At 45.1% G+C, this 24,294-nt stretch overlaps 1 protein-coding gene and 1 pseudogene across 2 annotated transcripts; both read left to right on the forward strand.

Moving 5' to 3' along the window:
* Positions 1–383: 383 nt before the first annotated feature.
* On the forward strand, positions 384–9,363 carry LOC133349270 (stathmin-2-like). 2 transcript variants are annotated; one of them, XM_061562629.1, is made up of 6 exons: positions 384–513; positions 3,955–4,078; positions 5,296–5,391; positions 6,383–6,552; positions 7,341–7,532; positions 8,292–9,363. In XM_061562629.1, the coding sequence occupies exons 2-6, from the start codon at positions 4,054–4,056 to the stop codon at positions 8,349–8,351; spliced, it is 543 nt and encodes a 180-aa protein (XP_061418613.1). In that variant the 5' UTR covers positions 384–513; positions 3,955–4,053; the 3' UTR covers positions 8,352–9,363. The 2 variants fall into 2 exon arrangements, with proteins under 2 accessions (XP_061418613.1, XP_061418614.1); XM_061562630.1 differs by lacking the exon at positions 5,296–5,391.
* A 1,832-nt stretch (positions 9,364–11,195) lies between these two features.
* LOC133349271 (M-protein, striated muscle-like) overlaps positions 11,196–24,294 on the forward strand; it is a 65,825-nt pseudogene continuing 52,726 nt past the window's right edge.

Below are 24,294 nucleotides of genomic sequence, written 5' to 3' on the forward strand. Positions count from 1 at the left end.
CCCCTCCACCCCCACCTCCCCCCCTCCACCCCCACCCCCTCCACCCTTCTCCCCCTCCACCCCCACCTTCCCCCCTACCCACCCCACCCCCTCCACCCCCACTTCTCTCCCCCTCCACCCCCACCTCCACCCCCTCCCCTCCACCCCACCCTTCTCCCCCCTCCACCCCCACCTTCCCAACCCCTCCACAGCCCCACCTTCGCCCCCCTCCAGCCCGCCACCTTCTCGCCTTCTCCCTCCACCCCCACCTTCTCGCCCCTCCACCCCCACCTTCTCCCCTCCACACCCCACCTTCCCTCCCTCCAACCCACACATCCACCACCTCCACCCCAACCCCTCCACCCCCCCCTTCTCCCCCTCCACCCCCACCTCCCCCCTCCCCTCACCCCCCGTTAACCCCTCCCCTCCTGCCCCCTGAACACCCAACCAATGAGAAGGCGCGTTGGACGTCGCGTGACCAAAAAGGACGTTTGCTGTGGCGTCGCTGCTATAAACTCCCGCGTTGCGAAATTGGTAAATATTTAGCTTGTAAAGTATATACACACACACCCTTACCAGAATCGTCGCCATTGTGAAATCACCGCGTTTTTCAGGTGTTTTATTTTAAATCTTCGCGGCCGCACACTGTGTTGGGAGGGGGGTGGGGGCTGTTGAGTCGGCGTGCCGTCTGGACCAGAGAGGGCTTTCAGGCCACGGCCTGGGAATTTTAATGATCCAGCCACCCTCGTTATCTACACCTCGTTATCTACACCTCGTTATCTACACCTCGTTATCGCTGTCGCCAAGCACTATAGCGTTGCTAACGCGCTCCGTAAGCGGAATGAACCCGGTGTAAGAACGTTTAAATGTACTACAAAATTAATATTTGTTGGTAAATAATCTACTTTTCGGGGTTGGCGTTTGAGAAGGCCCCCATTTTCTATGCTTCATCGGGTTTTTGAGCAATTTTTGTTAATCTACAATTGTAGATTTAATTACACGTCTACTCCAGTTTTTTTTACCGCAACTATACAAGGGCTTTTCCCACCGTGAATAAAGCGAACACATCCCATCGTGTGCTCGGCGAACAAATCCAGTGCTCCATCCAGCAGTGGAATCGCCGTGGCCGATGATGAATGGTTCGCTGTACAAGAGGCTCATTAACGTGGCCATAGAATACAATGAAGACGTCCTTTTTAGTGAAATAAAATGCCCTCTAACCAAATAATCTAAACGTTTAGAAAAATATATATTTAAAAAATACAAAAAAACGCTTTAATGAAATGTACTGTCCGAGCTGCCCCTCCCCCTGCCCCCATCGCCCCTGGGCGTGGCTCCCCGTGGCATGCCGTGAAGTCAGGGGCCACGTGGTGATTTACAGGCAACGTGAGTTGAGCGTGGACAATTAGAGCCGTTTAAAATATTGTTTTAAAATAGATTTGTTTTTAATGATAGAATATAGTATTGTCATCAGCGTGACATACCTATACCAAGTTTGCAGTCGATACGACATTGGGAAGACGGTTGAAATTGAGTTACAAGATTTGAGGATACGGCAACAGACCGAGTGAGTTAAATAAAAGCGTGTAAAATGTTTAAAAATATATATTTACATTTTTATGATAGAATATAGTCTTGTCATCAGTATGACATAAGTATACCATGTTTGCAGTCGATAGCACATTGGAAAGTGGGTAAAAATTGAGTTACAATATTTTTTTAAGGATACGACAATATACGGAGTGAGTTAAATAATAAAAGCGTGTAATCACAATCGGCCAGGGTTATCGATGATGATTTGATATTGAATAAACACTTTACATGCTGGTTTTTTCAATTATACAAAATGAAGTACATTTGAAACAATACATATGTTTGGTTTCATATACTGTACAGTACTGTGACTACATCGCCCGGAATTATCCAGCTCGTAGAAGCCACACAGGTTGAACGTGGATCGTGATTTGTTGAAAAACAGGCGCTACAGGCTGCTGCGAGGCTGCGTTGTGGGTAGCCAGAGGACATTGCTGAACAATCTTGTTACTGTACAATCTTGTTACTGTGTTATGCTGTGCTGAACTTCTACCCACACTGACCGGCGTGGTGAAGTATGCCTTTTTACACCTGATGAGGGGGGCTTGTGTTGCCTCCGAAACGTCGTGATTTATCTTCTTGGTTCTTATTTTATTATTTCCCTTCTACGTGACTTTACCGAAAGAACCAAGAAGATGAATCCCTGCAGCCACGAAAGCTTTAAATTGTGATTTAATATAGTTTTAATTTATTTTATTGTTTCACCTACGTGACTTTACCGAAAAAACCAAAGAGTATGAATCCTTGCAGTCACGAAAGCTTCAAATCTAGAATATGGTCACATAAACCCATGCGGCGTGGGTAGGCCCTCATGCCGGAGCAGTGAATTCACTAAAGGGCTTCGCGTATACTACATTACTAATTATAATGTTTAGTATCAGTCTACAGCGGTGTGTTTTTAAATAAAAGATTGTATTCGTAATTCGTGTTTATCAGACGGCACTTGCTGGTCATTCTGCCAATGTGAAAAGCGATTCAAGCCTCGCAACAATAGATTACACTTGGCTTATTATGCTTGGATAAATAAGATTCAGTTTAACACGTCGGCCTTGGCGACCAATATAAAGGTCATTGGGTTCGATCGCGTAAGTATAAATGCGTCGAAACTCTCCACCACCCGACACAGCCAATTAGTAAGGGGGTTGTCATGTAAACAAAACGTCAAATAGTTATTACTTAAGTCCACCGGTGTGTTGGAGAGTAAATCCGCAACATTTACAATTCGAGAAAATGTCCCCTAACCAATATTTTAGTTTGCATTTTAAGAGCGGAGTGCTTGTTGTGGCATTCAAAATTTCTGGCATTTATGTAAACTGCAGACTACATAAAAATACCACCTGTGCATTTTGGTGATATGATGTCCACAGATGTTCATCTCCTGGACAATATGTGAAAAATAGCTTTATAGCTCATCCGATTCCTCCAGTATTAAATATTCGGATGTCCACCCAATACTTATGGTTGTGTACGCAGGTCTACTGTGATCCATTCATGTTTGTACTTTAAAACGCCTGTGGTGTTTGAAGGTTATTGTATTATTAGTACTGCAGTTGAATTTCACGTGTTGCACGCCACCTCCACCTTCTTAGTGTTCTCCATACTGCAGTTTTTTAGGGGATTATATTCACGTTTTCATTGTGTACATCTCTTTTAATGTTATAGTTGCACCTGTATGGACATCCTTACTAACAGACATATCCTGTAATGATATCTAATACATTAATATGTATTTCCCCCCAGCTATTTTTAGACTAAGAATATTGCATATTTTAAATCGGTGTTAAAAGCAGCAGTATTTGCCAGATTAATTGTTTATTGAGATTCTAAAGCACAAATACCTAATCTGTTTATATATAAGAATATTTTATTGCAACTTCGATAGTTTGCAGAATAATATGTATTAATGTTCAAGGTGTTGCATTACAATGCACATTTTGGTGTACTCACACTTGCATTAATACATCTGCAAGATGCATGGGTGTGGCATTAACATTTGCATTCGTAATAGTATCTGCACAGTTTTTTTTCCCGAACATGGGGTGAAACAAACTCTTAAAAGTATAGAATAAGGTGGCACAAAATCGAATCAGTTTTACGAATACACAAAGGGCAATATCTGATCAACTGCCTCTGCAGAAAAAAGGAAAAAAAGCTCAAGACAGCAAATGCTACGTGTCAGACCATACCATTATATTCAGGGGGAGTCGCACAACACCAATACAATACACTTATTTTATAAATGAAAGCCGGCACAAATTGTAACACGTGTATACAAATTGTAAGCTAAATAGCTTATAATGAATAGTGGTGGAAGATGTTGATTTGGTATTTTTGTAATGACCTTGTGATGGTTTGCTTCTGATGGTTTCTCCCCCACTGCAGTGTATCAGCCCAGTGGTGCTGAGTCAGTGTCTGAATAAAGACAGGCATTCCTTACTGCAGTGTTGAGAACTCTCAGCCTTCATCCCACCGTTATCCGCCATGGCTTCCATTTCCAAGACCGCAGGTAAGATTCAACAGAGATAGGAGCGGCTCCTTATCATTGTGTTGTCTCCAACTAAGCTGCTATTCTACATCATATCACGAGATTACATCAGGCTTTTGTTGAAAACCTTTACATTTTTAGATGGTTTTAAAAATGATGGTACATTAATTGTTAACAAAATACAGTCGGGATAATATTAAGCGCGTGAGGAAAAAAAACGAATTGCGTACCGGGGAGGGGGTGTTTTGTCGGAACGAAATGCCTGATGCGTGCGCTGCAGTCAGCACCATGGACAGCAGCTTCCTCTCATTGGGGCTGCTGCCACACCCTGAGCAGCAGAGAGCGATGCCAAGCGCAGTCGCATGTGTGAAAGCGATTGCAATTCATACCGAATTGTGTAACCCTTGAAACTAGAAAACCCCCCGTTATGCTTTTAGATGCATAAATTGTATAATTGTGAGTGTTAAACTACGTTGCAAGAGATGTAATCGTCGGTACGGTGTAATTGCTATGTATCGGTTCTTTTAATGGTGCAGGAGCTCGGCTTCGTAAAACGGTTTTGGTACCTTATTGAAAATGTTTCGCGATTAAAATGTATTTGCTCGGGTGAATCGGGGGTATAAACAACGCATTGTCTGATTATGCTGTTTAATTGCCACCGCAATGGCACGAGAGCAGCCACATGCGTTACACACACGACATTTCCCATATATACTGTATAGATTAATGGTTAATACTCTTCCATCCTGCTGCCTTAAATGGTAACTGATCGACAATTTCACCTACGCAATGATTTTTTTTATAAATGTGTACATATACAGTGGATGTATATTTCTACTTATTGTTTACCAGATGTGTCTAAAATATCCAAAGAGATTTATAGAATATTATTTTTCTGAGGCAGTATATAATTGACTTTGAATGCAATAGTTTAAAAAAATTACCGATTTCGCGAGGCTGTGGTATTATTAGCCTCGATAATGTGTGCAGTATCATTTCTAAGGTGTTAAAATGCAGTTCATGGTAACGATTGTCATGATTGAATTCGTAAAAGCTGTCGTGATTTCATTGTCACATGCTGGGCGTGGTCTCCCATTGCAGGTCTCTTACGAATCTGGGCCCCCCCCACAACCTTCCCTTATCTATTCCTACTGCACATCTACAGAGTCGATAGTGTATATTGTGTACTTGCTTGTGATATCCTTAACACCTCCGTCTCTTGCTTCCTCTTCGTCTAGCTTACAAGGACAAAATGAAGGAACTTTCCATGCTTTCGGTTCTGTGTTCTTGTTTTTACTCTGAACCTCGCCCGGGGTCTGTATATAAATATGGTGGTCAGTAACAATTCCAAACTTCATACATTGTTGTGTGCATGCTGTTTGCATGTTTCTGCGGGTAATGTGTTGTCCTTTTCATATTTTATAAACACATTTCCAAGAGATTGCTCTGAGTATATGTTTGGAGATATCATTGCATGTGGCATTTGGCGCATACAGCGAATTTTAGTTGATTTGCTGTTCTAAAAATGGCTTAATATGTTAAACAGCTGTAATCATTTTTTGGCTGAAGATTTGGTATTTCATAATACAGTACTGCACCACCCTAGATGAAATACATCTGTCCCATTGTAGGGTAAATTGATTTGGAAGGATGCTGCTTGGCATGTTTTATTGGTGAGGTCCCTGTAATGCCATAACTGACCCCTATCTGCTTCTGTGAACCAAAATTATTTCCACGAAATCTCTAGGACCGGAGACATTTTTGTTTTCTGACAATTTACACGAGACCTGTACAGTCAACATGAGCCTGCATGAGTCTGCACGTACTGTACTTGAAATGTGCACAATTGCATTTACTCTCACATACCAACAGCAGAGATTGGTTTTAAATGCGTACAACGATAAAGCTGCTTAACATTCAGCTGAGGCTGTTTATTGCTGACATGGATATGCTGCATATCACAACATCAATGCTAGATCTACAAACATAGGATAAATATAAGCAGATGTAATTATTGCCATAACCACCCCAAAACATATTTAGTCGAATTGCAGTCATGGATTGAATTACGAGTGCAGCTAATGTAAGTTTCATGCATACTCTTCGTATTGTAATGCATGGATTAACTTATTGTTTATTTGACAATCGACTGTGAGTCCTTTTTGATTTTGTAATTGTGTTTCTGTTAAGTTTCTGAATGTTGAATATGCATGCTTATTTTCGTGGCTGTATAAAAAAAATGTTCGTTTTTACATGTACATTTACTATATTCCAGCAAATTGGATGTACGTATTCATGCTAACATTTAACTTCAACTGCCTGCAGACATGGAGGTGAAGGAGCTGAGCAAGAGAGCTTCGGGCCATGCTTTTGAAGTCATCCTGAAACCTCCGTCCGCTAGCAATGCGGAAATCCCACTGTCTCCGCCAAGAAAGAAGGATCTTTCTCTGGAGGAGATCCTCAAGAAGTTGGAGGCTGCTGAAGAGAGAAGGAAGGTATGGCCTCACGAACAAATTAGATATGACGGGAATGAAGGACATGTTTTTAACCTTTGGGGGGGTTGGCACATGAGACTGGCAGAGAACACTCACATAAACAGTTAATATTCTTGGTTCTTTTGGTAACGTCACGTAGAAGGGAAATAATAAAAATACAACCATAAAATTCTCACGACGTTTCTACGTGACGTTACCGAAAGAACCAAGAATATGAATCCCTGCAGTCACGAAAGTTTTACATCGAAAAATAAACAGTGGATGCAGTATGGTTCCTAGGGTTTCAACCGAACGGTAGACGATGTATACTTTGTGGTGGAATATCATGATTACAAGACCGTTGGATGTTACAGTAAATACTCGATATGGAAGTGAACTATAATTTTGTAAACCCACGATAGCTCAGATTTGTATTTTGATCTCTTAATTTGACTAACGGGCAGACAAAGCTCACATCCATCAGATATTTCGAGTTTTGGTTGCCAAGCTCTCGCTGAGCTTTGTTTTTGTAAGATTTTTTTACGTTCAAGAAAAAATATGATCATAGAATGATTAATACTTGGTTGATTTGCAGTAATGGTATATATTGACAGGGCAGTCTTGATATGAAAAACAAATCTATGCTACAATGGCCGTGGATCCGAGCAATATCTTAAAATGGATTTGACTAGTAGTACAGCAACAATATAACCCCCCGTCACAGAACTCTAGACCCATTAAAGCACTGGGCACGCTCGGAATGCCGACGACACCGGCGATCAATGGGCACAAACAATTTGTGTGCGCAGTCGCAGGAGGCCCAGGTGCTGAAGCAGCTGGCCGAGAAGCGCGAGCACGAGCGGGAGGTGCAGCAGAAGGTGATGGAGGAGAACAACAACTTCAGCAAGATGGCCGAGGAGAAGCTGTCCCAGAAGATGGAGGTGACCAAGGAGAAACGGGAAGCCCAAATAGCCGCACTCATGGAGCGGCTGAAGGAGAAGGTGACTGCACCACCACAGCCCGGGGCTGCCCGGCCACGTCCTTTACCATCGCAGCGCTCCATTGCAACCCAATATAGATCTCATATTCTTAGGTTTTTTCGGTAAAGTCACGTAGGTAAAACATAAAAATTAATAAAATAAAATACGTGACTTTACCGAAAAAACCTAAGAATATGAATCCTTGCAGTCACGAAAGCTTCAAATCTAGAATATAGATCTCGGTTCTTCCAGTTGCTGTGACCGGTAGCCCCTCAACGTCGTATGTTAGCATTTGCCAAACATTTTTCAGCTGGCTTTGGGGTAATTTTTATTAGCAAAAATGGGCTTTGACTTATTTATGTTGGTGCAAGCTTGGAATGATAGATTCAGAGCAGACATCTGTTAAAATCGCACTCGTCACAGAGCTGGGACTGTCCAGGCAACAAGACTCAGGTCGAGTGCAGTTTTTTATTAATAATAGAATAATATACATTCCTTCATCAGTCCACTGCTGTGTAAAGGCCTATCCTGGCTGTGTTAGACATTGAGGTTGTTCGACCATACTTCACCACCCTGGTCAATGCAGGTTAGTGAAGGGGGGGGGGGTGCACTCGGTACCAGTTTGGATATCACTCACCACCGATGGTCGCTGTGGAGTGGAAACAAACCCAAGCTAAGCCCGGTTCATAGCGCAGTGTTTTAACCATCACTTTTTAAATGTAGCCAACTGAAATGACACATCTTTGCCTGAAAATGTGTTTCTGGTTGTGTGATGTGCAGGAGAAGCATGCTGCGGAGGTTCGCAAAAACAAGGAGCTGAAGGATGAGCTGGAGGGATAAAGAGCAAGTCCATCTGTATTCTGTGCTGAATGGATCTGGATACAGTGACACACACGCTTCTTTAATGTGAACAGCATTTTATCATTGGGCTTTTGGGTGGTTTCCATGAAAGGTTTGTGAATTTTGAGTTACATGTTAAAATTGCCAAACATCTGCATATATTGTTGCCTCACTGAATAGGGTTTGACAATAAACTTGAAAAAAATAGTAATGTTATTGCCTGCTATTTGAGCCTGTTGTTAATGTACAAGTAAAAGTTATGTATTTCCTCACTTGTGTTGGTATTTGTTATTTGTACTATTTTGTTTGGTTTTATGTAGTTGTTTATTTTGCTACAATCTCCAGATAATAACCACATTCCTGATCAGAAGCTTATCTGTCTGCCAAAATAACAGGGTGGTGCAATACAGCTCAAAATAGTTCTATAGCTTACATTGTTAATCATTTGGTGGTAGTGTAGCTGGTTGGCAAGGCCACAATAAGCATTGAATGGGTAATGCACATTACAACACTTGTAACGTTCTAAGCGCCGTAAGGTTAACGGAGAATTAACTACAAAACAACACTTTTTTGGTGAACCAAGTAATATTGTTTTGAGCTGTAGGTAACCTTAACTGGTGTCACCTGAAGTTACTTGCATGTTGCAGAAAGGATACATACTTTTGAGAGCAGTATTTTTTGCGCTGCACAGTTGGTTCCAAAGCTATGTGAAACTAAATGTGAAATCGAGCATTGTACACAAATTTGTGTACAGGTTCCAATTGTTACTATATTGGCTTAATTGTTAAGGCACTTACATGTAATTTAACTGGTTGTGCAGTATAAAATATGTTTTGCTACAAGTAACAATAGCTTAACCTAGAAGTGCACAGTTGTGGCTTTCTGAATGTTAGAATGGCATATGTAAATGTCCTTGTATGTTGCCTTCTATGCAGTACATTTAAGTACTAGTTGTTGCCATAAAGGCCACATTCGCCATCATTCATTTGTTTAAATAAAGTTTTGAACTTGATTTCTCTTGTCTGAGTTTTCTTTTCACTTGTACAATTGATTTGTTTTTTTCGTTGTAACATTTTATGACCTAAACTGCACCTACCGATCAATGTAATAGTCAAGTGTTTGCAAATTATTGGCAATCTAACAGGTTATGTTATATTTGTATATACACCATGCACTGTGATAAGGGTTTTTCAGTAATTATTTCCTAGATGTAATAATAGCATTACATTCTCAGACAGAAGGCGTGATCACTAATTCGCAAAATGTCGCTCTGCGTTGAGCTGGGGAGAATATTGTCATAGATTGCATTGCTCATTGCTCCCACTGGTGACCGACGTGTATTGCAAACATTTTAATGAACAACAGAGGTGCAATAAAGCACTTCCGTTGCGAGAGCGGTTCAACACTGCCACAAATTTCTGTCAGGTTTGACTCTCTCCCGAAGGCAATGTGTGGCAATAAAGTGGTGATCACGTAATGGCATTTCCCCCCACCCGCGTTATGAATTGAGAACATTGCTGTTCGTTAGCTGTCAGCTCTGCTGCACTGCAGTGCTTGCTGTTTTTGCCTCGACTGACCTTTTTTTTTCGACAGCAGTGATTGTGCAAAGCTCGCGATCAAGGATGTATCCATCTGTTGCAATGGAGGTCACCATATGCCACATACGCTAAAGCAAGAAGATCACCTGCACATTGTATTTGTTTCACCTCGTAGCTGTTTGTAGGAGGATTTATTGAAGGCCTGGAAAATGCTATTAAGCATAAAAAAAAATGTTTACGTTATTTTTAACAAAAATATTTTATTAGACTTTTGCTGCACCCAAGAACAAAGACCTGCGGCATAACGTTAGGCGGGGGGGGGGGGGGGGTGTTTACGTTTCTTAATTACATAAAAATATTCAAATATTACATTAATTTGCAGGGCAGCGCCCTGTGTACACTGGTATTCAATTCTGATGTAATTATTTTGTCAGTGTGTATTTTTCAGGGTCTGTCAACAGATAGGTCTTGGGACCTTGCAACCTGTGTTCAGACATTTTCAATACTGTCACTTGCTGCTGACCTGCTCCTACTGGGCCATCTGTAAAAAGAGATGTTTTGCTAATCGGATTACTCCGCTCTAAATAAACATGCAGATTCTGATCCACTTGCAGAATTGCATACAAACGTTTTTATTAAAAAATGTAAACTTTTTTTTGTATACATAAAGATGGGGCTTTATAACCTTTATGCTAAAATGCTATATGGGTTTTACTTTTCACGAAAGTCTCGTCGTTTTGACATGCCTGCACCTAAAATACTGCTGCAGCCTCTTAAAAGGGCTCCTATCATGGCCACTAATGGAGCCGCCTGATTTACCACTGCGCCTATGGGAAGATAATCCGAGCTGGCAATTGGGAATTCGTCTGGGAGGTCATCCCTAAATTTGCCGGGGCATGATTGACGGCTAGCGATTAAGACGCGGTTTATGGTAATGTTGGTAACAAATTAATATAAATTGTGCTGGTGCCCTTTAATGCTTGCCGGCAAAGTTCCTAAATTGTAAGCTTCTCGCTCAAGATGGGCCGGTGCGAAAACGAAGTTTTAAGTTATGCACAAAGAGCTGAGCTCGGACGAAACGGAGACCACACATGGCTCTGGGAAACCTTTTCGCTCGCCCATTCCAAACCAGCCGTGCGCAGACGCAGAGTTTCTTCGCTATTATCCAGGGAGCTCTGCGGGCTATATTTTAACCTCCTCGGCCGCGCGCCACCATACAAGGCCGTGAAAGTATTCGCATGCCCGAGATGCGACCCAGAGGTATTACAGTGCTTATTATTACTACTACTACTATCACTGCTGCCTCTCCAGCCCTCTTTGCCTGTGCCAGCTTGGAGTGCATGTCTACCGGCCAACCAACCGTTCGTAGGCACACCCCACCCACCTGTCACCACTAGCACAATCAGCAGCACCACGAACACTCCATCCCATCGCAGCACCATCGCCCTTGCCCTTCAACTGCTGAGACCTAACGCGCGTCTGCTCGGGTGCCACATCCACCATCGCCGAGTCCTGGACCGCGGGCTGCTCTTCGCGTCCGGTGAGTTTCACGCTCGAGCATTCGCGAGCAGTGACATCAGTTGCACTGCGCGCACCCAACAAGTCGAAGTTTGGTCGGGCAAGGCAAAGCGATCTCCGGCCCAAACGAAGTTCGTTCGCACCGCACGTAACCGACCGGCCTAAATCGGAGGGGAGAGGACAACGATCTAAACACAACTGTGCATTGGGGCGCTGCTCGTTGCACGTTAACAGCCCTGAGTCGGTGGTGGAAATGCCACGTTCCTGTGCCAGGGGCGAGTCTATCCATAGGATAACCGCAGTTGACTTCCCCACGAAGTGGGGAGTCATTTTATCTATCACAGAGAGATGATGGGTTGTCAATCCACCCCCTCGACCAGGTCTTGAGCTCGCAACCTTTCCGATTGCGAGCTGCTCGCTCTCACGCTGAGCCACCCGGCCGCTCTCGGCACGTTCGGAGTGGTTGCTGATGGCTGGGGTCAAGGTGTGAGTCGTGGACCTGTTGCACATCAACACAGACAAAGCTGTACGCGTCGCATAACGTGATAGTTGTCACTGTCAGCGATAATCGTTGCCTTATGACGCTAAGCGGGTAATTACAATAATACGTCTTGAAACTGTTTTTTCATACATTGATTGGTTCATCAGCGGGAAACTTCAGTGTCAATATTTCCTGAAGAAGGCTAGTCGGCCGAAATGACGACCTAGTAATTTCATGTGACTATAAAAAACCGCATCTATTTTTACTTCTAATCAATCCGTGATGTAAAAGGTAACTCAAGCAGCAAATTAGGAATATTATAAAACTGCAAATTGTAGACAGGCACACATTTACTACATGTGTATTGGTATCATGACTGTTTTTGTCCAATTGCTCATATAATTCATGTAGCGTACATAGACGTTACATAATAGCAAACGCATGTGGACAATTCAATAACATTCGTGTTAACAATGATCATGTTAGTATTAGCACCTATAAAATGAGAGACTTGATAATCCGTCTGTTGTTTGTGTATTTCACATCCTATGTAACAACAGACTTAAAAAGTGCATTGTTGTAAAAAGCGAATGCGTCATTGCAGGGTGATAAAAGGGATGTCATATTAATAATGAGTCTGGGGGCTGTTCAGAGTCTGTTTCCAAACCTTTAACGAGTTTGCATCGGCATGAAATCTTCGTATATCCTGTCGACGGTGATGTAACCTGTCTTGCCGATGTTTACCTCCAAGACTTAGGATTTCAGATTTAAATACAGCACACTGTTGTTGTGTGCATCGAGTCGTATCGGATACAGTATTCGTTTGTATGAAAGTTAAGTGTTAGTTTGTATACATAGGTATTTGGGTATTTTACATGGTTATTTTAAGATATCTGAAAATAGCTTAAGTAGTATTCGTCAGCATATTGGAATTGTCTACAATACAGCAGCAGTCCAAGTCTTTTGACCGAGGTATCAAAATAGAATCGTTGCTCAATGCTTAATTAGAGTTATGTTGTCTTCCAACTATCCCTATGGACGACTCTATATGTGGCACTGTGTTGGATTGACAAACTACAATAGGATAGTATTATATTTCTTTGAATAATTGCTACATTTGAGAACTTCAAAACGGTCATTAAACTTTGCCCTTCAATGACTTAATCTCCAAACTTTTTTTTAACTTTATCCATTCGCGGGTATGCGGATGACGGCGTAAACGAACCGCGCATCGAGTCATTAATTGATCGAGATTCTAAATGCTCGCGGTACAATGCATCAATTCAGCTGCGTAAGAATCGATAACGTTGTTAATGGTAAGCCGATTATTTACATTGAGACGGCATGGCGCACATAACCGTAACAAACGAGACGGCCACAAACGAGGCGAAATCATCTAACCTTGAATTGAACCTTGGCCGCAACTCGTGACGAATCAGTTAAATTGTCACATCGCGAATGCTCCCACCAATCGCGCATCTTCGCGTGCAAGAGAGTAATTGTCCGATATTAATTGTATGTGATGAGCTTTTTTTGTGCGGCGAGAGTGGAAATTGAAATTCAACCCTACATGGAATGCAATCGGCAGGCTTAATGAATAGTGCGTCAAAGTTATCCGAGCATAATTAACGTGTAATATGACACTTTATTTATTTAATTAGATGTGTTTGTTCGTAAAACAAAGACCTGTGGTTGTAATTAGGGTGCGTCAGGTGGTTACGTAATTAGTAATGCATGTTAAGACAATTGACCCGATGAGCGCACTAATTAATGGGATTAATCGTGAGAAGGGCGAGGGATACATGACCCCTGGTGTTAAGTGACGCATTGATGGGGCCGCCTGAGTGAGTGTTCATCTCCCGCAGGCTTCATTAGGAGATGACGTGAATGGGATTAGCTTGACTAGGAGGCGGTGTGAATAGGCGAACTTGCGATTGGCCACGTCAGCACAGGGATCGGACCTCGTAGCTGCCGACTCACCTGGGCAGAGTTGTCAGCGGTCCTTTTTAAAAATAAAAATGTAACGATGCTCCCTAATGAAATACATCCCGCATGCATTTTGCTGAATACATATTTACTATGGCTCAAATGCAATTCCCCTGATGGCCCTGAGTCTTATTTTTAGATACATTCCAAATTACGTAGCAACATGCAATGGTTGGGGTGGAGTGGTGGCGCAGTGGTTAGCACACTGCGCGATGAACCTTTTGTTTGAGTCTTTATGATTGGCGAGTGATATCGCAACTGGTCCACCAAGCTCTCCCCCGCCCCCCGCCCCCCGCCCCCCTTGCCTTTACCAACCTCGACTGAACCAGCGTGGTGAAGTATGGTCAAACAACCCTCATATACTGCCACGGCATGGGGTAGCCTTCCTCGAGCAGTGGATTACCTCGGGCTTTCAATGATCGTTATACCGCATGAACGAATGGTTACGTGAAACACCAGTGAGGAGTAGTGGTCGGATGATTATTTTACCGACGGTCTGCAGTAGCTGTCACAAATCTCGCATATTTATGGGAAAGCAAAAAGAGAGCGCAACCAAAGTCAAGTTGGGTTATGTTGGAACTCTACAAAAGTTGTTGGTCCATTTGTTGACACGGCAGTAATTCTATCAAGGATGCACAGTGCGGATAATGGGCTTTCAAAACAACCTTCAACATGCTTCCTCCATCCCCAGTCCTCTCGGGACCGATTTAATGTCCGTAAATCGATAAATGTGTGTAGTGCACGTTTTTTTTCTGACTTGTGAAAACATATCCACCTGATTTACATGTGCATAGGGGAGGACATGGTACAGAGAGTGGAGTCTGTACGTGTTGTATTGGTGGTTCCAGAGACCACGGTGGTTTGAGTGTTATGTTAGGTGCTCCTTTATGATACAAATGTATTTGAGGTTTGCCTTTTGGCTCAGAGCAATGAGCCGGTGACCAGGCACCACTGACATCCTGGGTTTGAATTCAGGCAGTCACTCGATAAACCAAGTTGTCAACACATCACGGGTCAATGATGTAAGTCTGGGCAGAAGTGACATCGCACATTTGGATTTTCACTGAACCAAATTTCAGCTGCGGGAATTAAACATGTGGGTTTTAATGCTATATGGCATTAAACATTTCTGTAGAAGGGTGCGCGGGAAAGTGCGCCCTCTATAGAGGTTAAATGAAGGAATCTCAGAAGTAGTTATTTAGCGATAATACAATTTAAAATGCGCAACAATATTTCACGGACATAAAAATGACCGTGGGATATTTTCTAAGAATACATGTGGTGATGCGCACGCCTACGACAGTTTTTCGAATGAATGCTTCGCCTCATGATACGACACTGGCAGAACATTTAGAATAATACTTGGGAAAATGCGAGGATTTATTTTAATTCGCTAATTTATTGCAGTTGAAATGTTGCACTTACTAATTATTGTATTGTCTGTAATTAACTCAAGATGCCACAACACATTCTCAAGAAAAGTTGAGTGCGTTTGCAGATTTCTATCGATTTTTACTCACGGTTTGGCTTTCCGCAATATTCCGCATTACGGTAAATGTTGATGGCTTACGTTAGCACCATTGGATATTGTCTTTCCAAAACACATGTTTTCTCAGTAGAGCACTTTGGAACCTGAGAAATAGCAATCTGGATCCACTTTGCTCTCTTCTTCAGTGGTCCTTAGCTAAACAGCTTCAACTTATGTTTTAAAACATTAATAATCATGCTTAAGAGTCACATCTATCATGCATTGTGGACGTGATTTCAAGAACACCCCTTTCTTCAAAGAAGGCGTCCCATCCACTTAAATGACTGCAGGTGTATTCTTGAAATCTATTCATTTCAATTTGTAATATTATACACGTTATGAACGACAATTAGATTACCTACAGCAAATGGCAATGATCTATAAATTGCAATGTTATTTAGTTGCAGTGCCTGGCCTATGGATTATCATATTTCAATTTTTTTTGTGTGCATATTTCAACGGAGCCAATCTGTAACGCAGTTGAACAGCTGTTAGAGTGTATGCTTGAGAAAGTAACCTTGAAACATTAAAACGACTTTGCAGGCATGCAGAAGAGGCCTATTAGCTTATGCAAGCACTTAAAAAAAGAAATATCAAAGACCATGTGGAGTTTTCAGTCAATGCTCGCAGCATGCAAATATTAATGCCTTTGACCAAATCGTCCAGAATCCACCCCATCTCGTCTCATCTGGGAAGCTAAGCCGGGTTAGAGTCTGGAACGTGTTCCGAGAGGTGATCACCACACACGTGTAGGTCCCATAGGGTTGCTGTACTGGGCGATAGTCAGCAGAGGGCAGTCCAGCATCATCTATTGTTGTACTGTACCTGTACGCTCCCAGGTCTATGCTCCTCCCCGCCTTGACCAACCCACACTAACCAGGCGTGGCGCAGTCTCGTCAGTCAACCTTCACGATCTGCACGGCGTGGGCTTGAGGGAGGAGGGGGGGGGGGGCGAGAGCTCACCAGAAGGGTGGTGCTTGTGACAGGTACTGCAATTGCCATGGAGCGATTGACATGAGTGGTGGCTTTTTGGCACTCCACCACCGGCCCTCCATTGAAGGTCTCCACGCTTGGTTGGGAAGTTGGGACTGTGGCCTGGGCTTGTGTCGTAGTTAGACCTCTTTGTTGTGCTAACTTTTTGTTGGTGTTTGTAATTTTAGTTTTTTGGTGCCGTTTCTTTATTTGAAGATTAATTTCTTAAATTGTTTGGTAGTAGTAGGGGTTTGCATTTGCTCGGTAGTGGCTATATATGGGATTTGGTCCATTTCTATGTATGTTGCACTTCTTAAGCTAACCGTGCTAATTGGAGGTGCGGGAAATATAAATATACAGTATGTTTCATTCATGTACTTCGTTATGGGATGCCGGCAGCATGAACGACGCTGTGTAAAATAAAAGCATTATTATTAAATGCAGTGGGGGGTATTTGTTTACTTAATAAATTAACATCTCATCTGTGCCCCATTCGCACGAGCGATTCGGATAGGACCCCCCCCCCCGCCACCCCCGCCCTCCTCCACCACCACCACCATCCACCACCATCAATTCGCACTCGGCAGCTGTGATGCGACCTAACGCCGGCGCGCAGTCGTCACTCCCCGCGGGGTGTTTGCTGGGCTGGGACGGTATCGCTTTAGGAGCTGTCTCCGGACGCCTGGTGAACCAAGGGCGTTCAGAAACGTGGCCGCTCTAACGGCCTCCATATATAGACCGTGCCCAGCCTCGGGTGTGGCTTAGGGGGTACCGGAGCGTGCTCATCCCTCGTCAATGCCGGATTATCCTCGTAGCAAAAGTAGCTACATATGTAGTAGCTACGGGCCCCGCACTTTCAAGGGCCTCGCGCTAAATGCTTTCAAGCTATCAATTCCGGTTCAGTGATTCTGCACTTGCTCTATTGCTATAGTAAAAGCCTTCAACTTTTATGAACGACTGGGTGTTTAAGGTTAGCGATTTTTCTTATTATCTGGCTGTATAGCAAATGAAAACATACAATTATGTGACTATGCTGGTAAAAAAGTTTACGTGTTTTAATATTAACGTTTTTTTTTATTTAGGGCCCCTTTATAACACGTGCTACAGGCCCCACACTAGCTTAATCTGGCACCGCCCCTCGTCTCGGTTGAATTGCTTCCCGGCGAAGTCCCCGGCCACAGGCGTTGCGCTGGCGAGGCCAGCACAAGACCCACTTGGATGTGTTGGCGTCCTTCGCCAGTTGATTTGAGCCACGGACCTGCGAGCCGCAGAACGTCCGAGTGCGTTCTCTCAGAAGTGGGCCACCACCTGCTCGTTGACATTGTGCCAACACTGAAACCTCGGGGTACAATTCTCACTCCTGACAACGGGAAAAACCGAGAAAGTCTGTTCTCCTATAAGGCGGCAGTTGCGTGCCTGAAGAACACCGCCTCAAGGAAATCGCGTGATAATAAATAATATATAACGTGGGGTAAATCGCAGTCCGTGATGACACGTGAGATGCATACGCAGGCTGAACAAAGACCGAGGCGTGTGGGTAGCATCTAGAAGCATCCAGCAGCATCCCGCTGCCTTGTGCGACGCTGCTATGCCGAGGCAGCCGCACAGCCGCTTATTCCTCCTCGCGCGACGTAGTTCCGTTCGCTCAATCGTGTTATATCCGATTCGAATCTGCGTTATAAACAAAAAATGTTCTATAATACATTCATCGCGTTATATCCAATTCGCGTTTTGAAAACAACGCGCTTTATAGGAGAACAGACTGTATAAATAAAGGGTTTGACGGGCTGACTGATATCCCCTATCAATAAATTATTATGATATGTATAGTCGGCGTGTAACGGTGCAGCAGTTCATCAACTGCAATTGATTGTTACAGTCCAGATAAACGCAACAAATAACGCTTGCGAGAACCCTTTTGAAGCGATGTATGAAAAGCGCATGCGAAATGATGCCCCCCATGTTACGTTTAGGCCAGGGGAGAAAACAGAAACCGACACAAACGAGACAGAACGAATGCGAGAAGAACGTGCGTGCGGGATGGCCGGGCGTGTGACGGAAACGATTACTGAGTCAAATCGCGTTCCCAAACATCATGGCCGTTGCGTGAAACGTGGGTTGCAGCGCCGAGGAGTTTGTGATTTGAGGGGACGACAACAACCGCCGGGCTCAGGATGGAGACCGCCGCCGCTCTTCCCTTCTACCAGAAACAGCATGAGCACTTTGACCAGAGCTACCGCTACGCGGAGACACGCAGCATCATGCAGAAGTACCTGCGCAAGGACAAGAAGCGGTGAGTGGGTGGACGTGGGGAGGCCCACAGGGCCATGTGTGCACTCACACAGGCCCTGTGGTGTCATGAGCGCTTCGGTATCGTGGAGCCGGTTGGAGTCTCTTGTGAGGCTGTGTTGAAAGAATAGAGAAGCAGATAATATGTCCTCATTTACATATATAATATTGTTTTTTACTAATTTATCCATGAGAGCCACACTGAGGCGTAGAATAATTTTTCAGGATGCTCCGGCATTGAGTTTTTATTTTGCGTTGTTCTAAGCCGATGTACGAGTGCTTGTGCACGTGGTAGGGAAACCGGAGCACCCGGAGAAAATCCACCCATACAGATGGACACAGATGGTGATTAGCCCGCTTGCTGTACTGCCATCTCCTGGGGAGCCAGGGTATGGCACCTCGTCGATGCCAGCAGGAAGGGAGTTTCACAACATTTGCGCATCCACCAACCCTCGCCCTCAAATTGCTGGATTTCAGGCGTGCGTAGCCACCAGGTACAAAAATTTAATTACTTTTACACAAGCCATCGGCCCCACAACATGGGCGTTGAGGAATAGGCGAATGGGTGAAAAGGTCGGATACGTGAACGTAATCCGTAATTATCCTGGCCTCTTCCGTTCTCATCTGATTAAAATAAATTTGAAACTGGACACCTACGCGGGTTAATTCATCTGGGCGGGATGTATGTGGCCAGATGTGCGACGTCGTAGTGTGTCTGCAACTGCGAACACATTTCACGTGCGGTTCTCAACACACGACTTCACCACCGCTTGCGCCCACGTTCCGCGTCCGCTTCTCTCAACTTTGCGAGCAGCGTTGAAGACGATGCCGAGTCCGAAGGCGGTTTCGTGCAGCGGAGAAGCGTCCGGAAGCGCCAGGAGCAGGTCAGCCAGAAGCACCAGGAGAGCCTCCACGTGACGAGCAGCCACAAGCAGCAGCAGCAGCTGCAAGTCTCCAGCAGCCAACAGCAGCAGCAGCAGCTGCACATCAAGAGCAGCTTGAAGCACCGGGAAGCCGAGGGGATGCACCTGCAGCAGCACCAGCAGCAGCAACAGGTGAAGGGGCTGCATCGGCAGCTCGACAGCGGGAGCCACTTGGCCCATGATGATAGCAGCCATCAGCATCATCATCTTCAGCAGCAGCAGTATCATCATCAGCATCAGCAGCAGTATCATCATCACCAGCAGCAGCATCAGCAGCAGTATCAGCAGCAGCAGCAGCAGTATCATCATCAGCATCAGCACCATGTGGTGGAGGTGTGTCTCGATTGCCACGAGAAGAAGCTGCGTGAGCAGCAGCAGCAAGAGGTGATCGGGAACGGGCTGGGGGTCGCGCAGGGGTACAGGCTGGGGGACGCGCAGGGGTACGCGAAGCAGCAGCAGCAGGGCGTCCACGCGTGGTCCGCGGATGACGCCGAGGCGGACGAGGAGCTGGAGGAGATCGCCCGCACCGTCAGATCGTCCCGCAAGGAGATCCGCAAGAAAGCCGCCCAGCTCGCTCTGCGCAGGAAGGTGCGTCAGGGAAAATTGATGACACTTTGAGACCGGAGCGTGCCTTTGCCTAACTGCAACCACTGATTACTACTGCTGTGAGTTAACCGCATCGTCATACTACAATACTCTGTTTTATCATTGTTGTAGTAAGTGCACACAGCTTGCAATCGTCGCCAACCCAAGCACCCGCAAGTCGAGCGGTGCAACCAAGAGAGAGAGCGAGTAAGGGAAGGAACATAGTATCTGCTCTTCAGGTGTTCTAGGAGCAATGACACCTGGGGTGGTGACGTGGGTCTGCGGTGGCGTACATTTGCTGCTCGCTACGGAGGATTTCCAGTTCGAGGCCAGTGGCCGCCCCGGTTAATGCTGCACGTGTATTCAACATAAATAACCGCCATCAGCTTCACGGTGGATGTTGTAAAAAAAAAACAAATCCCGTGAATAGTTATTCAGTAAAAAAGAGGAAGGCCACGTGTGTCACCAGCTTGGGTCCATAATATATTTTTGTTTAACTTAAATTACTCGTGCATAGGAACATCGTCTCCTGCCAGGAGGACTGATGTCCATGTGCTGGCCGGTGCTACAGTCATCCTGCGCCACACAGGGACAGCTGCCACTGGTGTCCCCTTGGCTAGCCTGTGAGCAGGGAATTGGGATGGTTGAGATAAGACGTGATGTCATGCGCTTTTTGAGTTGCTTAGGCCATCCCTGTACGAGTGTTCTGTCTCATCCAATCCGTGTTCAGTCTCAGCTGTGCCGGAGGTCAAAACACTTCGCTTCTCTATCATTATGGGAACTCCTTTGCCAGTACCAAAATATGAGAATAGGTTTTCCACTTTTTCTGGCAACAAAACAAGTGTTGAGATGTTAAAACACCAACCTGAAACCTTTTACAAGGAATCATATCTGCATTAACCACAATACTTGTGGTCAGAATGCAAAAAAACATACTCTGATAATATATGCATTGTCCTTGAAACTGATTGGTCCACACCAGAGACAGCTTTCTTTTGAGCCTCGTCTCAAAAGGTGTTAGACCAGTCTCTGGTGTGGACCAATGAGTGTCAAGGACAATGCATATATTATCAGAGTGTGTTTTGTGTTTGTATTCTGACCACAAGCATTGTGGTTAAAGCAGACATGATTCCTTGTAAAAGGTTACAGTTTGGTGTTGTAACATCTCAACACCCGTTTTGTTGCCAGAAAAAAGGGGAAAACCTATTCTCACTCCCCTTCTCTCTTTGCTAATTCCCTCGCACCGCTCGACTTTGGAATTCCCTCCCAGAATCCTTGTTGTTGTTGTTTCAAACATATTCTAATAACCTTGCTCAATTCAAGAAAACTTGTTAACTCTCATCTGCTACAGCTTTAATAGGACGGCTTCTTGTTGCTGGACGATTGACATTTTGGGCATTCAGAACTGTGGCCTAGCAAGTGTGATTTAAATAAGTAAATATATCGGCAGATGTCTCCCTGTTGGTGTCTCCCTGTTGATGTCTCCCTGTTGATGTCTCCCTGTTGATGTCTCCCTGTTGATGTCTTCCTGTTGGTGTCTCCCTGTTGGTGTCTTTCCTGTTGATGTCTCCCTGTTGATGTCTTCCTGTTGATGTCTCCCTGTTGATGTCTCCCTGTTGATGTCTCCCTGTTGATGTCTCCCTGTTGATGTCTTCATGTTGACGTCTCCCTGTTGATGTCTTCCTGTTGATGTCTTCCTGTTGGTGTCTCCCTGTTGATGTCTCCCTGTTGATGTCTCCCTGTTGATGTCTCCCTGTTGATGTCTCCCTGTTGATGTCTTCCTGTTGATGTCTTCCTGTTGGTGTCTCCCTGTTGGTGTCTCCCTGTTGATGTCTCCCTGTTGATGTCTCCCTGTTGATGTCTCCCTGTTGATGTCTCCCTGTTGATGTCTCCCTGTTGATGTCTCCCTGTTGGTGTCTCCCTGTTGATGTCTTCCCTGTTGATGTCTCCCTGTTGATGTCTCCCTGTTGATGTCTCCCTGTTGATGTCTCCCTGTTGATGTCTCCCTGTTGATGTCTTCCTGTTGATGTCTTCCTGTTGATATCTCCCTGTTGACGTGCCCCTGCTTGACGATGACTCCCGATGGGTACCGTGCAGATCCTGGACAGCGAGGAGTACCAGGAGCGCGTGCGGGATGACAAGGTGCAGCACTCGCCCGAGTTTCTCATGAAGCCGCGGTCGCACGTCGTCTGGGAGAAGTCGACGGCACGCTTCAACTGCACGGTGCAGGGCAGGCCCACGCCCCACGTCAAGTGGTGAGCGCTTAGAGTGTCGCCTGCCACTGGGCTGGCACGGTGTCCCATCTGCCCAATCTGCCAAACCATACAAATAGATGGAACCTGCAGAATGTGACCGACGGCCTAATGCACCGCGTCTTACTTGAAGGGAAATATATTTTTTCGCGTTGCTGCTGGACATGCATGTGGGATGTGGCTGCTCCTGCTGCTGCTGCTGCTGCTGCTACAGCGGTGTAACGGTCAGCACAGTGGACTTCGCAATGCAGAGGTCGCCAATTCGATTCCATCTCCTGCAGTAACAGTTGAAACAATGACGCAATTTCCTTAAACCAACCCCCCCCCCCCCGGGCCTCTGTCCACCCCACAGTCTACTCGGCTACACCACATTTGTTCACTTGTCAGGTGGTGTGTGGTGGGGTCACGTGTGGTGGGGTCACGTGTGGGTACTCCCAACTCTTACAAGACATCTGAGCGTGGAAGAGGAGCTGATGAGAGTAGAAAGACCGCCGCTATTTTAATTGCAATGTTATTCTACGATATATATTATCTGAACTGGTCCTGGATATCCCCAGCCCATCCCCTCTCACCGACCAGCACGATGAAGTATGGTCACACTATCCCCATGCTCCAACGCGGCGAGGGGAGGCCTTCACCCAGGAGTGGATTCGCAAACGGCCGGAATGTTTTATTTCTTTATTTAGATCTCTACGAGGTAAGGACCGTTTGTTTTGTCGATAGCAAGATGTTAACTTCCTCGGCTGGTATGCAGGAGATCGTGGGTTCAATCTCGATCCTGACTCCTGCATATTTGGAGTTTGCATGTTCGTCCCGTTGTCGTGTGGATTTTTCCTCCGGGTCCTCCGGATTTTCCCTCCACATTTATGAACACGCGTTGAGAGTACTTGGCTGATATCAATTTCCACACGATAAGCCACTTCGTTTAACTATCGTTTGTGGACAGGTCACTTCTGAAAAAGAGCTATACAGCTCAGTGGGCCTTGCCCGGTAATAAATAATTAGTTTAGTTTAGTCTTGTCGGTTGCGTCTTTAATGTGCGCGGTTGTGTCTCTGTCGCGCTGCAGGTTTAAGAACAACAAGCCCATGGATGTGCACCGCGAGCCGGGAAAGTACCGCATCAGCAGCAACTACGGCGTCCACGCACTGGAGATCAACTGGTAAGGGCCCCCAGCTCCTTGAGGCCGAGAGCCCAGAAGCCACGCGCACGGACAGCCTGACTCCGTCTTCTTGGTTCTTTTGGTAAAGTCACGTAGAAGGGAAGTAATAAAATAATAAAAATAAAACATAATAAAATAAGATAATTATTTTATTATGTTTTTTTATTGCTTCCCTTCTACGTGAGTTTACCGAAAGAACCAAAAGATGAATCCCTGCAGTCACGAAAGCTTTAAATCGAAAAATCCTGACTCCGGTCGAGGAGTCTGATGCTCGCATCGAGGAGGGACTCTGTTGTCAAGATCATGATCGTCATCATGATCGTCATCATAATCATCAGCAGTGATCATAGGTCGGTAACCAAGGTAACGAGGAGAGACATTTTTTTCGATTTCGGTAAAGAAAAACTTTAATATTTCAAGAGCCGCAATGCATGTGAGTACGAGACGGTGGGTCCTTCATAAATAACGTCACTTACCAACCTCAAACAGCCGCATGCGGCTCCGTAGACGCAGGTTGCCGACTCCTGGGCATGATCGATTCCCTGCTGGATGAAGACGACCCCAAGTTGCCGCCATGCGTCAGGGTCCTGCGACTGAACGATCCGTCGAGTATCTGCACCTGGAGCTGATTGCACAGCTCCATCTGCGTTGTCCATGTGCCGTGTAAAGGAGGGCGCCTGCTCTGCCGTCAACAGCAGGCCAGGCTGAAGG

This window comes from Lethenteron reissneri, chromosome 29 (assembly GCF_015708825.2).
Source record: "Lethenteron reissneri isolate LAM-NWPU_2019-01 chromosome 29, ASM1570882v1, whole genome shotgun sequence".
Taxonomy (NCBI): Eukaryota; Metazoa; Chordata; class Hyperoartia; order Petromyzontiformes; family Petromyzontidae; genus Lethenteron; species Lethenteron reissneri.

Bases quoted from the DNA above. Each gene is read 5' to 3' on its own strand.
- LOC133349270 (XM_061562629.1), top strand. From the start codon at position 4,054: ATGGCTTCCATTTCCAAGACCGCAG. The intron at 5,392-6,382 runs GTCAGTAACAAT...AACTGCCTGCAG, and splicing joins GTCTGTATATAAATATGGTG to ACATGGAGGTGAAGGAGCTG. The intron at 7,533-8,291 runs GTGACTGCACCA...TGTGATGTGCAG, and splicing joins TGGAGCGGCTGAAGGAGAAG to GAGAAGCATGCTGCGGAGGT.